At 35.7% G+C, this 15,701-nt stretch overlaps 4 protein-coding genes across 5 annotated transcripts; 3 read left to right on the top strand and 1 right to left on the bottom strand.

Annotated features, from left to right (window-relative positions):
* Window positions 1–25: 25 nt before the first annotated feature.
* LOC131022184 (non-specific lipid transfer protein GPI-anchored 14-like) lies at window positions 26–1,271 on the bottom strand. The gene is made up of 3 exons (XM_057951616.1): window positions 735–1,271; window positions 575–664; window positions 26–282 (listed from the first exon to the last, which is right to left on the bottom strand). The coding sequence occupies exons 1-3, from the start codon at window positions 1,063–1,065 to the stop codon at window positions 137–139; spliced, it is 567 nt and encodes a 188-aa protein (XP_057807599.1). The 5' UTR covers window positions 1,066–1,271; the 3' UTR covers window positions 26–136.
* A 659-nt stretch (window positions 1,272–1,930) lies between these two features.
* Window positions 1,931–9,195, top strand: LOC131022185 (uncharacterized). Of its 2 annotated transcripts, none has more exons than XM_057951617.1 (6): window positions 1,931–2,063; window positions 7,124–7,224; window positions 7,640–7,981; window positions 8,076–8,175; window positions 8,272–8,373; window positions 8,461–9,195. In XM_057951617.1, exons 2-6 carry the CDS (start codon window positions 7,131–7,133, stop codon window positions 8,501–8,503), a joined length of 681 nt encoding a protein of 226 aa, XP_057807600.1. In that variant the 5' UTR covers window positions 1,931–2,063; window positions 7,124–7,130; the 3' UTR covers window positions 8,504–9,195. The 2 variants fall into 2 exon arrangements, with proteins under 2 accessions (XP_057807600.1, XP_057807601.1); XM_057951618.1 differs by having other exon boundaries at window positions 8,467–9,195.
* On the top strand, window positions 5,180–5,948 carry LOC131021125 (uncharacterized). The gene is made up of 2 exons (XM_057950213.1): window positions 5,180–5,258; window positions 5,305–5,948. The coding sequence occupies exons 1-2, from the start codon at window positions 5,180–5,182 to the stop codon at window positions 5,946–5,948; spliced, it is 723 nt and encodes a 240-aa protein (XP_057806196.1).
* Window positions 8,729–14,458, top strand: LOC131021126 (protein ROS1A-like). Its single transcript, XM_057950214.1, has 17 exons — window positions 8,729–9,290; window positions 9,394–9,687; window positions 9,760–9,850; window positions 9,935–10,301; window positions 10,369–10,448; window positions 10,546–10,721; window positions 10,810–10,879; window positions 10,982–11,018; window positions 12,574–12,656; window positions 12,771–13,205; window positions 13,350–13,386; window positions 13,469–13,526; window positions 13,625–13,722; window positions 13,802–13,867; window positions 13,968–14,082; window positions 14,164–14,202; window positions 14,332–14,458. Exons 1-17 carry the CDS (start codon window positions 8,729–8,731, stop codon window positions 14,406–14,408), a joined length of 2,685 nt encoding a protein of 894 aa, XP_057806197.1. The 3' UTR covers window positions 14,409–14,458.
* Window positions 14,459–15,701: the final 1,243 nt, after the last annotated feature.

The following is a 15,701-nucleotide window of genomic DNA, read 5'->3' on the forward strand; positions in this document are numbered from 1 at the left end:
AAAGAAACAAAAATACGAGAGAAGCTATATTAAGCTCGGCTTTGAGAGCACAAATTTGAATCTTAAAACAAACATCATCAACATCCAAAATCCCACTTACTCTCTCAATACAAATCTAAGGTTTGAAAGAAGCATTTTAGACGACAAAAACAGACCACAAAAACAAGAGTCCACCAAAGACTTTGAGTCCAACAAATGTATTCACATTGGCAGAACCATCACTTTCCTGCTCAACACTGCTTCCCTCAGTTGTAAAATTTGATGGAGCAGCACCAGGCTTAACTGTTGAACAAAACGAACAGAAAACGTAAAGAAGACACATATTTACGTGGTTCACCAAATTAACTACGTCCACGGGCAGAGAGGAGATCGTACGGATTTTATTTTACGACTGGGTTATAACATATCTCAAGACCATATATATACTACTGAGACAAAACACCAAAATTGGCTTAAAGCCCAAAACAGCATACAGCTTCTGCGAAGCCGGAGATTAAGACATATCAACAATTACTATTGTGAAAATCATGATTTGATAAATTGATGAGGCAATTAATTAACACATTATGCATACCATTGTCTCCAGCAACATGGCTGCTAGTAGCATTGCCAGATTGGTAAAAGATCTGAGCATCTGGTGAATCTGGTGGCAACTTCAGCAGAGCTGCATCACAACAACATTCTCATCTTCATTAAGCAAGATCCACCATCAAAATTACACGAATACAACGTACCGGGGCACTGGGAAACGTTGGCGGGTGCATTGCAAGCTTGAGGGAGGGCTAGAGCAAGAGTGAGATTGATAGTGAGTCCCAAATCTGGATCATTTCTGTCATGGATGATCACACACAGACACTTTCTGTTGGTGTTCAGCACCTGCTTGAGGCTGCTGCAGCAATCCGGCGTCGCGGATTTTGCACTGCCTCCTACATAAGGGAGGCAGGTTGCAAGTCCCACCACTGATTCTGCACATTCTTCTCTGTCTTTTGCATCATCACATGATGCAAATGCTACCACCATTGCTGCTAATACCACATATCTTATGTTGATGCTACAACAATCCATGAGAGAGAGAGAGAGAGATTATAATGCTAGAGCTTTTGGAAGAAAATAAGGTGGAGAGTAAATGAGTAATAGGGTTATGAGCTAGGGTTGTTCAAGTAGAGATTTTAGGGTCTCACTTTTGAAGGGATGACTGCATTTTCAACAAAGGTGGAAAGTAATGGGTACTCGGCTTGTTCAATCATTATTGTTAACTATATATGTGTAATGTAATGTTTCACTTTAGCTATAGCTTTCAATAAATTAAACTAGAGGAACAATGTTGGTGGAGCCCATCTTGTAGTCATGAGATGAGATGATCCGTTTGTCTATGCTGTAATAGTAGTAGTTGTTGTTTATCAACAACTTGAACCATATTTTTGTAAAACACATTCATAATGCTTTTACATCTGCATTTTCAACAAAGGTGCAAAATTTCTTTTATTATACTCTTTTCAGTTCCATAAAAAAATAGTACTCCATTTTTTCTATTTTTATCTGTCTCATAAGAAAATATCACTTTCATTTTGGGACATGACATTGATGATCTCACATGTACATCATCATTTTTTCTAAAAAAAACATTGTATGGGCTTAGGTTTTATAATTTAATCATATAAAATTCTTGTGCGATATTATTTTAGTATTTTTTTTGTTTCTTGATCAAGTTGAAGATTCTTGAAATTTTGGTGAGTTGCAAGCTTGCAGCGTCGACGCGAGAGAGAGAAGAGAGTGAGTTGGAATGTTGGGCTAACTAGGCCCACCCAACTAAAGGAAAAGAAAGTTGAGCTCATGCTTTCATTTAAATAAATTAATAAAATGTCCAATTTTTAACAGTGGAAGCCCAATTTTAATAAGCATGCAGAGGCTCACCCACACTCCCAATCCTATTTAATAAAAATAAGGCCCGCCCCTCTCTACTCTCTTCTTCTTCATCAACAAACACACGCACACAGCCCTCACGCAGTCGCGGCCTCTGTTTGATTTCGCCTGCTCTCCTTTGGCTCGACAAAGAGAAAAAGGTATTTATGGGACACAATTTGCTTCACGTTACGGTAAAGATATTGAATGATTTTTGTTAGTTTGATTGTTGAAATCCATGTTTATGGAAATCACGTTTGTTGTTTATATTTGCCTGAAGTTTTGGAAAAAAAAGACTGTCAAATTTTTTAAAAAATTGTGTTATCCTAGTAATCTTTTTTTTTTTTGGGTGAAGCAAAATTATAGTCTCAAAACTACGTATTTGTGTGTGTATGTTGGTCTAATTTTAAGTTATTAATTTAGCGTTGTGATGCCTTTAAATTTTTTTTATTTACTTGTAATCTATGAAAAAACAAAATCACGTAGTTTTTGCCCTTTCCACGTCGTACCATCTTGCTGCAAATTTATGTCAATATCATGACTATCTGCAAATTTACGTTAATACTATCATACTTATGAAGTTTCTCTGTGTTTTCTTCTTCTTTTCTTCTTCTTTTCTTCTTCTTATTTTTTCGATGAAAAAACTAACCAAGATTATATAATACTAATAATTTTGAATTTATAAATGGGTTCCCTTGAATCGAATAGTTATGTAATCTTTGAATTTGTTATGTGAAACATGTTGAAATCGCGTTGAAAGCCAAAGGAATAGGTTGACTCTTTCAGTGCATTTTTTCTATTTCGATGTTTTCCTAATGATTAGTTTGAATTTTCTTTTGGATATTTCTTTCTGCAATTTGCTGTTATCTTTCCCGTGCCCTACGACATGTGTGCGGAAAGTGACAATTGATACTATCTCAGTCAATGAAAAGGAAAATCTCATTAGTGATGGACATAAATTTTAATAAAATTATTAAAATTATTGTAAGTGAAAAAAGATTGTGGGGTAACGATTAATACCAAAAAGTAAAAAATATAAATAAAAATTTATAGATAAGTATAGATAAAAAGTGATAAATATTGTGGGGTATTAGTTAAAAATTGGTACAATTTATAGATAAATATAGAAGAGAATTTAGTATGTGATAGTTCAAAAACTGATGTGGGACTCTTATTTTTGCAAACAAATAAAAATGAGTTAGTGGAAGGGATGGATTGAGTTAAAGACATAGTCGGCATTTCATCTCAGGGTGTAATTTAATAATTTTAAGGTATATAATTAACATTTTGAATTAATTGTATATAAATTACCGAACTTTTAACAATTCTCATTTTGCATACGAACTTTAAAATCTTTATTAAAATTACTTAACTATCAATTTTTTCTCATTATGCATAATGAGAAAAAATTGATAGTTAAGTAATTTTAATAAAGATTTTAAAGTTCATGTGCAAAATAAGAATTTGTTAAAAGTTCAGTAATTTATATACAATTAACCCTAAAATTTTATAATAAATTAATAATTTTTAAAATATTTATATATTGACCATCACATGTGTGAGTAAAGTATCTACATACAATTAGTCTATACGATTTCTATGATCTCGCCAGAGAAATAGGTCGCTGCTCTGGATTTGATTTCTCTGGCAATGCTGTTCACGACTCTGGACTTGATTCCTCTGAACCTGATTTCTCTGGTAAAGCATTTCGCTGCTCTGGCATATTGATTCCTCTAGCGTATTGATTTCTCTGCTCTAGCGTTCGATTCCTCTGACTGGTAAAATACGCACGGGTGTTTAGTTTATAGCTGAGGGATCAGTTTGTAAATATGCAAGAGTTAAGGGAGTTCAGTTTTAGGTTAGTTACAACAGTTCCAACGGATCTGTTCCTTCATTCCAGAAGTCAGCGCGTAGCTCAAATATTCTCAACTGCTATTTCTTTTGTTTAAATACCTAGATTAGTTGTTGAGTTGTAGTTTAAGAATTTCTATTACTGTAACTAGTTGAGAGTGAGGAATTATAGCAATCTTGATAGATTTGTAGGCTATACACTTCTTCTAGTGTTGAGTGTTCTCAATTGTAATTGTAAAGTTCTTGAGTGTTCATAGTGAAATAGAATTGATTGTTTCTGCATCGTGGATGTAGGATTGAAAAATCCGAGCCACATAAATCGACTTCGTGTTCTTTTCTTTTATGTTCTTGCTGCGTTGATTGTTTTCCCGAACAATTCCACAACAACATGTTTTAATTTACATTTATAAAATTGTAAATATTTAATAATAACTTGATTTAACAAAAATAAACAAAATATAATCTCACTAGCATATAATGGATTGAGCTAACTACTATCTAACCTTAATTACGTGTGTTTGTAAAGACTTCTATATTTAACCTCAAATTTTAATTTTTTATGAGTTCAATGCAAAACAATTACCCTATAAAACATTTTAATCTAACTCACCCATTACTCTATTAAATAAAGAAAAATAAATAAAAATATGAAATAATAACAAAGTTACATTATATAACTCTATGAGAATTTTATTGTAGAAAAAAAGAATTCAAAATAATTCCCATCTAAATAATAAATTATAAAAATACCTATACTCCGCTGGACTCCGGCTGTAACACCCCAAATATTTAGATTTATTATATAGGTTAAATTTCTAGTTTTTTTTATAGCTTATTTTTTTAGATAATTTCTTGATACATATAAATATGTATCATTAAACTTTTATCTAGATTATTATTATTATTATTATTATTAGAACTAGAACTCTTTTATCATCTTTATTTTTTATCTTATTAGGAGATATACATAGAATACAAATTCTACATTTATCAAATTCTTTTAAAGATTAGTATAAATAGAGGCACAATTATTCTCCAAGAACACACGCGCAGAACTTGAAGCGAGCATTAGAAATCGGTACACATATTTTTTTCTTTTTTGTTATGCAAAGATTTTTTTCTTTCTTTCTTTAGTCAGTTCTAAATAGTAAGCTTTTGGAAACAAATTAAATTAGTAATTAGATTTCGTGCCTTTAATTCTCTTTATTCTGTATTGTTTTTCATAAAGTCAATACTGATCTAACTTGTCTTTTTTAGTTTAGTTAGTGTTTGTTTTTTTTATTTAATTCTTTTAGCTTTAATTGATGATGTCAGCGTAAATTATTACTCAGGTATAGATCTTTTAAGTTTCTTGTTAAGTTTGATTAGTATTAGTGTAGCGGAGGCTCTACTACCTTAGCAACAATCGGGAGGCTTGCGTAGGGGAATGCGGGAGGTGGGTCGGGGGGAGCTGGGAATGAGAACTGAAATGGAGAAGGGACCTCAGGGAAAGAGAGAGGGAGGCGGTTCAGTCACTAACAAGTTTTCTGGCAAGTTTTCGTCCTTCTGCAGGTAACAAAGATGGGTGGGAATGGACAGAGACAGCAGATGGCATTTACTCCACTAAATCTGCCTATGACGTCATCAAGTCAAGGAACATTGTGAATCCTCATCACACTGCCGACAAGCGGAGAATGGCGGAGGTTTGGAAGACGCCCGCACCCCATAAAGCCGCTGTTACAGCTTGGAGATTACTCCGGAATCGCCTCCCGACGTGTGACAATCTGGAAAAAAGGAGAGTACTCTTGGCCGATGAAGATAAGAAGTGTCATCAATGCAACGAACACATCGAGACAGCCTCACATCTGTTCACCAGCTGCACAAAAACTCAGGAGATTTGGGACGAGATTCAAAAATGGTGCGGGATGTGTACGGCCAGACCACCTTCAACTACAATGCACTGGGAAATGTTCGGACACTGTGGAAGGAAGAAAAAGATCCGAAAGCTGCTGAATATGATTTGGATAGGATGTGTTTGGATGCTTTGGAAGAAAAGAAATGAGAAAATTTTTGAAGGAAAAGAATCGACTGTCGGCGAGTTCATTCAGGAGATCAAAGCTAGAACGTGGGGTTGGAATCGAACCTTTGGGATTGTGGATGTTGCTTTGAATTTTGTCGAGTGGAACTCTAATGAGCTTATTTCTCGACTTGTGTAATGTTTTGGCACCGCTGGTGCCGGTTTGAATGAAATTTCATTTTGTCTGATAAAAAAAAAAAAGTATTAGTGTAGCATATATGTCGTCTGGTTGTAGAGTTAGGGTGAAGAAGCATTTCCTTTATTTTATTTTATTTTAAATTGCTAAAGGTTTTATTTAACAAGTTATAATTTTTTAGTTTATCATATGAATAAAAGTATCAGACTTGTGTTACTAAAGAACTCAATTAAGTTAGACTTACTTCTTTGAATTTTGTTTAATTATATAAGATTTTAGTTTAAATTATTGTAAGATTTTTATTGAAAGCATTGCATTATTGAATTAGGTGCGGTGCTATTAAGACCCTCTTTTCAGTTATGATATTTTTGCCTCCCTCTTTAAGATGAGAGACTATATATATGCTTGTGGTTATATTCATGTATGTTTTTATATGCTTTTATTTCATATTTGATTATACTTGCTCAGCCATGTAGAAATACATGTTCATCCATGTAAAAATACATGTTCAGAATATCATGTTCAAGTACATGATCAAAAATTCATAATATCATGTTCAAGTACATGATCAGAAATTCAAAAACACTCGGAATTCAGAATATGTGTATGACAATATGTATTATTTGCATGTTTAAGCGTATGTAATATGTGCATGGTTCCTCATTGAGTATATTTTAAATATGCTCACCCTTTATCTTTTCAGTTTTGCAATTCTGGAGTCGAAGTGGTCATGGAAGTGGAGAATAACTAAAGATTAAGTATTTCTATTGAAATTTAAGTTGAACTTGTTACTTTTCAGTTTATCGATTTTATTTCATGTTACTATATTAGTTTTTGGGCAAGTTGATTTTAAACTAGTTCAAACTTTGATAGTCATGAAATTTTATTTTAACTATTAGTTCTTCAAGATTTTATATTGAAAAGTTTATGAAAATCGGGCTGTTACACCGTCTCCGTCACTGAGTTAAAGTGTGTATACTACAATTTCTTTCGATCTATAAGGGGTATTCTTTTGCATGTTGTTGTTATTGTTTTTCTATTTTTAAATTTATATCGCCGTAAAAACAACTATCTTTATTGCGTCATTCAAAAGTCATATTTTGATGTTGTTTAGTAAAATAAAAGTATTCTTTTTTTTGGAATCACTTTGATTAAACTTTTTGAATGACAATTGACAGTATAATAATGGTGGCAAAATCGAAGGATCATGATTGGATCCCATTGACGCCTAAGGTCAAAACTGCTTCAAATCGTCGTAAAAAATCGACAGGAAAAGCAGGTAATATATATGTCTCTTTCATTCTCTAGTTATATGATGTTGTTTGTAATCTCATATTAGTAATAGTTCATAGTTTTTTTTTTGGAGGAAAATAGTTGATAGATTTTTGTAGTGCATGTTCAGGGAAACATAATGGAGAACTAAAACCAAAATTTCCCGTGAATGAGGGTTACTAAAATAAAATAAAAAAAAAAGTTTGGGAAAAATAGAAAATATATAAAAGGTGAAAAAGATTTTATAAATTTTGGTTGGAGGGTGCTACTGCTCCCCTAGCAGCACCCCTGAGTATTATTAACTCGTGTCGAAGTATTTTCCATGTATGTAAAAACTGAGTTTTGATAACAAGTGATTGATTTGTATAAGCAGTCTTTTTGTTTTGTTTTTTTTTTTGGGTTATGAATTTTGTGTGATGCAGACACCACGAGAATGAAAGGCGGAGCTTCAAAAAAGCCCAAGATTTTGAAGAAGAGAAGACAAGTGCGGAAGAGGATTTCGTCGAACAAGTTAGCCGAGCTGACAAGAGTGGTTCGCGACATTGAAAAACACACGTGCACTACTCTCAACTCATCTTGGATGAATGCGAAAAAGGAAAGATCGAATACCTTCATAAGGAGGAAGGACTTTAAATCTGGTTTTGCAGCTCATATCATTGGAGTTCAAGACCATACAGAGGATAAGGTTGTGGTTTCTTGCCATGGGAATACAGAGAATCACACGCAGTCAGAGGAAGACATCACAAGTAAAGACAAGGACTTTGGTAATGAACAAAGAATGTCTTGTTTATATGCTCCTCGTAGATTTTATCTTATTCATTTAAGCTCTTTTCATGTTTTTAGATGATTATTTTGCAGATATGGATGCTAGTACACATAAAATGGATTGTGATGGAGCTAATACACATGATCAAAATGATTGTGCTGCTATTGTTACTAACAATGATGTTCTCTTTAGGTGATTTGATATGCTTGTTATTTAGATATATTTTCATATGTTTGTTATGAATGTGTTTTGATTTAGTTTTCCTTGAATCTTCCTCGTGTCTTGTAGTTCCTTCTCTATGCCTCCTCCGTCGAGTGAGAAGGTTGATTGCCATGGTATAAACAACTCTGTGATTCTTGAAGCTCAACAAGTGGTTGTAAATGAAACAAAGTATGCATCCATAGATTAATTGATTGATTGATGATGAAAATAATCTTGTTTATTATTTAGTTGTGAATCTTGTCTTATCTCTGGCAGTGGCAGGGAAATGGCAGTTGCAGAAGTCAAGGACGTTGCTTAGGTGCCACTGACACCTCAGATTCAAGCAAAAGTTGTGTACTCGGAGAAAGAAAATGGAACTGCAAACAACTACGAATATTCTAAGTCAAATATTTCAGGGTCGGCTGCTCCAAAATGTGGAAAATCAGAGAGCTTGATAGGTTAGATAAAAGGGAAAGGGTTGTTATTGATTTATCGTCATTTTTTTTTCGTGAGCTAGCAATTTGTTGTAGATATTCTCAAGAAGATGTGCACACGCCATAAGAAGCCGCACAAGAGAAAGAAGATGAAGAGACACAACCCCAAAGTCGGTCCTATCACACCTTGCACTCCCAAACCTCGTACTCCAAAGCCCGCCAAGAAAGTGAAGAAGAAAAGTGTTGATTCCATCAATATTGATGCGAAAGCAACTATTAGTAAACGAGTGTGCAAACGTAAGTTGGATTTTGGTGAAGAATGTCCCGCCATGGGCCAAGAGGAGTTGATGAAGCCACAAGTTACGAAAGATGTTCCATCAGAAAAGGTAGGGCCGAATACCCCCAAGATATGCAAGAAGAGAAGGTGGATGAGACGAACTGCAAAGTTGAACAATTTGATCAGATGGATTCATGAGCAGTTACCTGCAACTCGTACACAAGTTCAAGAAGAGGAGGTGGATAACACGATTTCTCGCACACAATTTCAAGAAGATGAGGTGGATAACACGATTTCTTGCAACGGGAGCATTCGCAACGGGAGCATTCTGAATGCTCCCGTTGCAAAAATTACAGACCTACAAGAGAATGTAGAAAATGTCTTGTTGATCCAAGGTTTGTTAATCTTGAAACAAATAATGTCGGTTTGTTAATCTTGGAACAAATTTTACATTGCTTTCAGCTTGATATCTTCGTGTGATGACATTTTTTGTTTCAGGAGATAAGGATGTTAGAGACGCGCTAGCAGATTTTATTGTGAAAAAAATGCAGTCATTATGCATTAACGAAGAGTGTTGTGATGCACTTGTTGTTGCGCAAAAGAAATACAAAGGAATCGTTGATCTTGATCAGGAGACGATGGTCGTGTGGAATCTGTTAACTAGAGATGATTGGAACGCTTCTGCCGAAGCAGAAGCACTTGGTGCTGATCATGAGGAATATATGAAGAGAGAGAGGGAATTACTTCGAAATAATTTGGAAGTGTTTCGAGAACGCATGCATGTGGTTCAAGGTAACTAATAAACTCATAATTATAAACTTTATTGTCAGTTATCTCATTTTGTTGATTTAATGAATTTGTCAGGAAATAGGCAATTCTCGCCGTGGAAAGGATCAATTGTAGACTCTATAGTTGGTGTTTTTCTTACTCAAAATGTCAGTGATCATGCGTCAAGGTAATATTACAATTACTACGACATATGTGATCTAGTTATGCGCTTTTGAAGGTTTTAATTACTTGTTTATTTTCCTCTTTTTAGTACGGCGTTCATGACTTTTGTATCAAGATATCCGCCTCTATCCGTGGACGAACAAAACGCACGAATTCGTCTTTTGGATAAACAAGTGATGGTGGTGGAATCCTCATCCGATAAGAGTGAATTCATCCCTGAGGTTGATCCTCCTATACAAGTAGAAAGAAGAACAGGAAAGGGTAACAAGAAACAAGAATTGCCTATCAATTGGGATGACTTGAGAAAACAATACTCTCACGGTGTCTCAAGAGAGAGAACAGAGCAGAACGCCGATTCTATTAACTGGGAAGCAATGAGGCAAGCACCGATAGAAGAGGTTGCTGATGTTATTCGCCAACGAGGCATGAGCAATCAACTTGCCGGAAGAATCAAGGTACTACTGATATAAATTTCTACCATTTTATTCTTTATGTTTTTACTGATTCTTTGTTTTCTTGTAGGGCTTCCTTGACCGCCTAGTTAGAGATCACGGCAATATTGACCTAGAGTGGCTAAGAAATGTTCCACCACCTAAAGCAAAGTATGCTTCATTCTTGATGATATATATATATATATATATATATATATATATATATATATATATGAAAATGATGAACTCGTGGAATTTTTCTTTCTAGGGAATATTTATTGAGCATATCTGGTCTAGGATTGAAGAGCACCGAGTGCGTGAGGCTTTTGGCACTTCACTATCCGGCCTTCCCGGTTGACACGAATGCAGGTCGATTTTTCGTTCGTATTGGATGGGTTCCATTGAAGAAACTACCCGAGGGAGTTAAGCTGCATGAACTCAACGAGTGATAATCTAACCAAATCTATTTGTTCAATGCTCTCATTTTTTTGCCTTTTTTTTAAAGGATGATGATCATATGAATTCTCTTACAATTATCCAACTCTAGACAACATCCAAAAATACATGTGGTCACGCGCTTGCAACAATGATCATCAACTATTGTACGTTGATAAACTTGCTCTTTTTATTATTTGGACTTATGTTTTTATGTGATATATTGACAAACTAAATTGTTTTACTTAAAATTTTCTCACCTTATACAGATACGAAACACATTGTCACAGTGTTACTATTGGCAAGGTAAGTATTTCTCCGTCGCTTCATTAAATTAAGTCGTTTGACTAGTTATGATTTCTTCTATGCTTTATGTGAGTAAATGACAGACTTTTCTTTACTCTAACCTTAAGAAATATATATAATTTTTAGTAAAAATTTTAGTTTATTACATTTGAAATCAGTTTTTCATTTTGTATAAGTACTCCCTCCGTCCCATAAATAATGACATGTTTTCCTTTTTGGGCTGTCCCATATATACTGGCCTGTTTCCTATTTTAAAAATAATAAGGATATAATTAGCTACACTAATTAATTCAAGAAAACGGACACATTGTTAATTAAAGCCAAATCACTCCTAAACCAAAAAAAGCGTGTCAACACACTCTCTCTCTCTCCATCATCCCACCGCCCACCATCGTCTCTCTTTCTCTCCCTTTCCATCTCCATCCTCTCGTCGCCTCCATCCTCCCGCCGGCCACGTATCGCTCCTGCGCTTGCACCTTCGCCGCCCTCGTGTCGCCTCCGGCCTCAGCCCTCCCGCCGGTTCGCTCACCTCCAGCCTCCCCTTTCTCCACTGGTGTGCCGCCTCCGTGCTCCCACCTTCGCCGCCCCCGTGTCGCCTTCGATCTCCTCTTTCCACCCTCCGGCGAAGGCGCGACGAAAGCAAGAGATGACTGCTTGCTGGACTCGTAGCAGTAGCAGCAGCGAAGGCGAAGGCGCGGCGGCGCGTCTCAACTCTTCCGCGTCATAGAAGCGGTGCCGCCTCTTTCTCTCTACTCTTCTCCAGATTTGAAGCTTTTGTAGGGAATTTTCCTTTTAGTTTTGCAGCGTTGAGATGTCTTTTCCAGAATTTGATTTTGGAAATGAAGCTTTCCGATAATTTTTCATGTGAAGATAGGGATCAAGTTTGAATTTTGTTGAAGCTTTGTTCTGTAAAATTCTTCTTGTGGACAGACGAGGGAGGAGGTTTCAGATTTGTAAAATTCTTTTGTGGTTAATTTTGGTTTGTGGATGGATCCATTGTTGTTTGAAATATCGGTAAATGGATTTGTGGTGGAGGAGTTGTTTGAAATGTCTGTGACAGAGGGTTTGTGGTGGAGGGAGATGACGATGTGAAGGGGAGGCGGCGCCGCCGCCGGCCTCGTCGGTGATGAGTGCGCCGGCGGCAGCAACAGTATGAAGGATGTTCTTTTATTTACAATAATTAAAACTAGTTAACCATAACATTAAAGATGTGGGCCATACAACTTATCTCCTAATATAACTCTCCTTAATATCCGTGCCGAAAAGAAACGAGCCATTAATTCTGGGACGGAGGGAGTATTTCTTAAATTTCAAATTTTCCTTTTATTTATTATGTTTAAAGCTTCAACTAAATTTATAAGCATTTTTTAGTACATTACAAAATTACTTCGATTTGTTTATTATATTTATTGTCATAGTTATTCGGCATTCAAAAACAGCTTTCATATGACTCTATTATGTTTGAACGCACCATTAGACTTACAACCATATTTAAAATATGTAATAATTAGATTATCAATAATATTTAAAAATTAAAATGATATATATTTTTCAGTCATTCTGTACAAAGCTCCAACCAAATTGCAAAGAATGCCCGATGAGAGACGAGTGCGCGCATTATGCAAGTGCACTTGCAAGGTTAGTGCCAAAAATAAAGATTTGTTTCTATTTGTATGAACAAGTTAGTACCATAAAATAAATATTTCTTTGTATTTGTATGAATGCACGTCATGTATATATCTTTTAATGCAGCAATACGCCTCGACTCCAAGGTTTCCAAGCTAACTTGAGTCTAGAAGTGCCAATATTGACAAATTCCGATGGGAATGACGTTATATATCATTCCAATTCCGAAACAATCATAGAACTCCCATCATCTCCTGTGGCAGAGACAACGACTATGGAGCCACTATGTTCCCAACCAATCATAGAACTCCCACCATCTCTTGTGGTAGAGACAGCACCTACGGAGCCACTAGACATAGGGGATATAGAAGATATTGGCACATTGAACCGTGTGGGCAATATTGGCACATTGAGCCGCGTAGAGCGCTCGAAGAAGATACGTAGCTTTATTGGAGAAGATAATGAGATTTCACAAGCTTTGGTTGCTATAAATCCCAATGTTGCTTCATTTCAGTTGCCTAAACAAAAGTTAGAATATCGGTTAAGGACGGTACATGAAGTGTAAGTTTGAAAAGTATACCTTATAACCAATTAAATAAAAAAAATTAATAATCACACACACACACACACACACACACAGATATATATATATATATATATATATATATATATATATTTATTCTAACAAGTTTGTAACACTTTTAGGTGCGAGCTGCCAGATTCACACCCTTTTTTGGCAACGGTGAGCTCCATATTCCTACTCTTGTTTCTCAACAAACTCTTTAAATTATTTTTTCGGTGAAATACTTTTTTATTTGCTGCAGTTTTCAAAGCGGGTATATGGGGACCGCTGTCCGTACCTTCTTGCAATGTGGACGGAAGGTGATTCGAATATTATTCCTGCCATCACACCTACATAAATAGCAGCTGCAAGTAGCTAAAACTAACACACTTAATTTCATTTTTGTAATTCATCGTAGATGAATGTAGCGAGGAGGCTACAACGTGTGATACAGGAAAACCGAGTTTATCAAGAAAAGTTGTTGAATGTCAAAAGCGGATTAAAGGAACTATTTTGGTATTCAAAAAAAATTATATTTCATATTTAATTATGAATTGAAGGAACACATTATGCTAAAATGTAATTGTCTATGTAGATACCATGCTTTACAGCAAACAGAGGGCGATTTCCTTTGAACGGGACATATTTTCAAATAAACGAGGTACGTGAAGCATATTATGATCCATTTTTTTTTCTTTTCAGTTGTGAAAATATTATTAGCAATCTCCAAAAAATATTATTGGAAATCTCATATGAATTAGGTTTTTGCGGATCATGAATCTAGTCTACGGCCTATAGATGTTCCTAGAGAACTGATTTGGAATTTGAAGAGACGAATTCTATATTGTGGGACATCTATAACTTCAATATGCAAAGGTAAGAAAATTTTACATTTTTTAATTTTGCATGATTCTTTTATGTGATGCCGCAAATTAAAGTTTTTATCATGTATTTCAGGCATGAATATGGTAGAAGTTGCTTATCTCTTTAATAGAGGTAAGATTTATTTTGTTTATTGTTCTGGAAAAATCTAGTATATTAGTACTATTTTACTAGTGTAACTTTATATTTTGTATATATTACTATTTTACTAATGTAACTTTATATTTTGTATTTGTTTTTCAGGTTTTATTTGCATTAGAGGATTTGACACAAAAAGTAGAGCTGCAGTAGCAATGGTAAATAGATTTCATAGCAATTGAGTGTCGTGTCATTCGATCAATGTAAAAGTCAATGTACATGTGTGGCCGTGGAGATTCTTTGATTAATACTAGTATATATGTAAAGTTTCTAAACATGTTTCAGTTTATTAAATATGGCAGTTTTATTTTTCAAATTAGGATTTAATATGGTATTTTGATTAAATTTATTTTCATATGATACATGCACGATGATACTCTATTTTATTAAAATAATAGAAAATTATTTGTATTTTTTGAAAAGAGAAATTTTAAAATGGGTGCTTCTATTCATAACCCTCATTTTACTCTTTATAGCCTTTTATTTAATAAAATATTAAAATTATTAATATATGTAGTATTTTATCCTTATAGCCACCAATTTAATTTACATACAATTTCATCGGTAGCCTTTGAAATATGAAGATGACAGAATCACACACCTCTCTCACACACAAACACACCTCACTCTCCCTCTATCGGCAATGTGGAGAGTTGGCCCAATGATCTTTAATTCCCCAGCCCAAATCTCTTCCCGGCCCATTCCCAAACCCTAAGCCCACTGCTCTTCAGATTAACTCCCCTCATCCTCACTCATCTGCGCCGCTCCACCTTTTTCCGCCGCCCGTCTCCTCGATTCCCACCTTCGACTTCAATGCTCCTTCCTCCTTCCCAATGACCTTCACTCCTTTTTTATCCCTGCTGCAAGTCTTTCAATGGTAAGGAAGTTTTCACACCGTCTGAAATAGAAGGCTCTGCTATTCCTTCTTGAAGTGTCGCCGGATTCCTGTTCGTGGTTTCCTGAGTGGTGACTGTGGGTGTGAACTTCGCTTCGATTGAGAGCTTGTATCACCGGATTCCTGTCCATCGGTTTCCTGGTTTGGTGATACGTTGTGAGTGTGCGAGCCATCGGAATCCTGTCCATCGGATTCCTGCTGTTGGTGGCTGTACTTCTGAGATCTGGGTGTTTACCTGTTCTACTTCCACCGTGCTGTGATCATTGAGCTGCCGGAAGAGCCGAGCCTACTGTGGGAAAATCTGAGCCAAAGTGTCCCGAGGACACATTTTCCCACCCTTGAGTTCCCTCTGAATTTCCTTGTTTTCGTTTCCTCTGATTTTCCCTTGTTTCTCTGTTACTTGCTACTTGTCTTTGTGTGTTGCAGAGGAGTGGAGAAGAGTGGAGAGATCGAAGCTCCAAGGCCAGCGGAATCAAGGACAGAGGGATCGAGTACCAGAGGGGACGAGGCCAGAGAAGTCGCTCGCCAGCGAACTCGCGACCAAAGGAGTCGAGCTCCAGCGGAGTCAAGACCAGAGGAC

Source organism: Salvia miltiorrhiza, chromosome 4, assembly GCF_028751815.1.
Source record: "Salvia miltiorrhiza cultivar Shanhuang (shh) chromosome 4, IMPLAD_Smil_shh, whole genome shotgun sequence".
NCBI lineage: Eukaryota > Viridiplantae > Streptophyta > Magnoliopsida > Lamiales > Lamiaceae > Salvia > Salvia miltiorrhiza.

Excerpts from the sequence above, each read along its gene's own strand:
- LOC131022184 (XM_057951616.1), bottom strand. The coding sequence starts at position 1,065 with ATGGATTGTTGTAGCATCAACATAAGATATGTGGTATTAGCAGCAATG. Across the intron at positions 665-734 it reads CAACGTTTCCCAGTGCCCCG|CTCTGCTGAAGTTGCCACCA; the intron begins GTACGTTGTATT and ends GTTGTGATGCAG. Across the intron at positions 283-574 it reads CCATGTTGCTGGAGACAATG|TTAAGCCTGGTGCTGCTCCA; the intron begins GTATGCATAATG and ends TTTGTTCAACAG.
- LOC131021125 (XM_057950213.1), top strand. The coding sequence starts at position 5,180 with ATGCGGGAGGTGGGTCGGGGGGAGCTGGGAATGAGAACTGAAATGGAG. Across the intron at positions 5,259-5,304 it reads GGGAAAGAGAGAGGGAGGCG|GTAACAAAGATGGGTGGGAA; the intron begins GTTCAGTCACTA and ends GTCCTTCTGCAG.
- LOC131022185 (XM_057951617.1), top strand. The coding sequence starts at position 7,131 with ATGGTGGCAAAATCGAAGGATCATGATTGGATCCCATTGACGCCTAAG. Across the intron at positions 7,225-7,639 it reads AAAATCGACAGGAAAAGCAG|ACACCACGAGAATGAAAGGC; the intron begins GTAATATATATG and ends TGTGTGATGCAG. Across the intron at positions 7,982-8,075 it reads AAGTAAAGACAAGGACTTTG|ATATGGATGCTAGTACACAT; the intron begins GTAATGAACAAA and ends ATTATTTTGCAG.
- LOC131021126 (XM_057950214.1), top strand. The coding sequence starts at position 8,729 with ATGTGCACACGCCATAAGAAGCCGCACAAGAGAAAGAAGATGAAGAGA. Across the intron at positions 9,688-9,759 it reads ACGCATGCATGTGGTTCAAG|GAAATAGGCAATTCTCGCCG; the intron begins GTAACTAATAAA and ends TGAATTTGTCAG. Across the intron at positions 11,019-12,573 it reads ACAGTGTTACTATTGGCAAG|TCATTCTGTACAAAGCTCCA; the intron begins GTAAGTATTTCT and ends TATATTTTTCAG.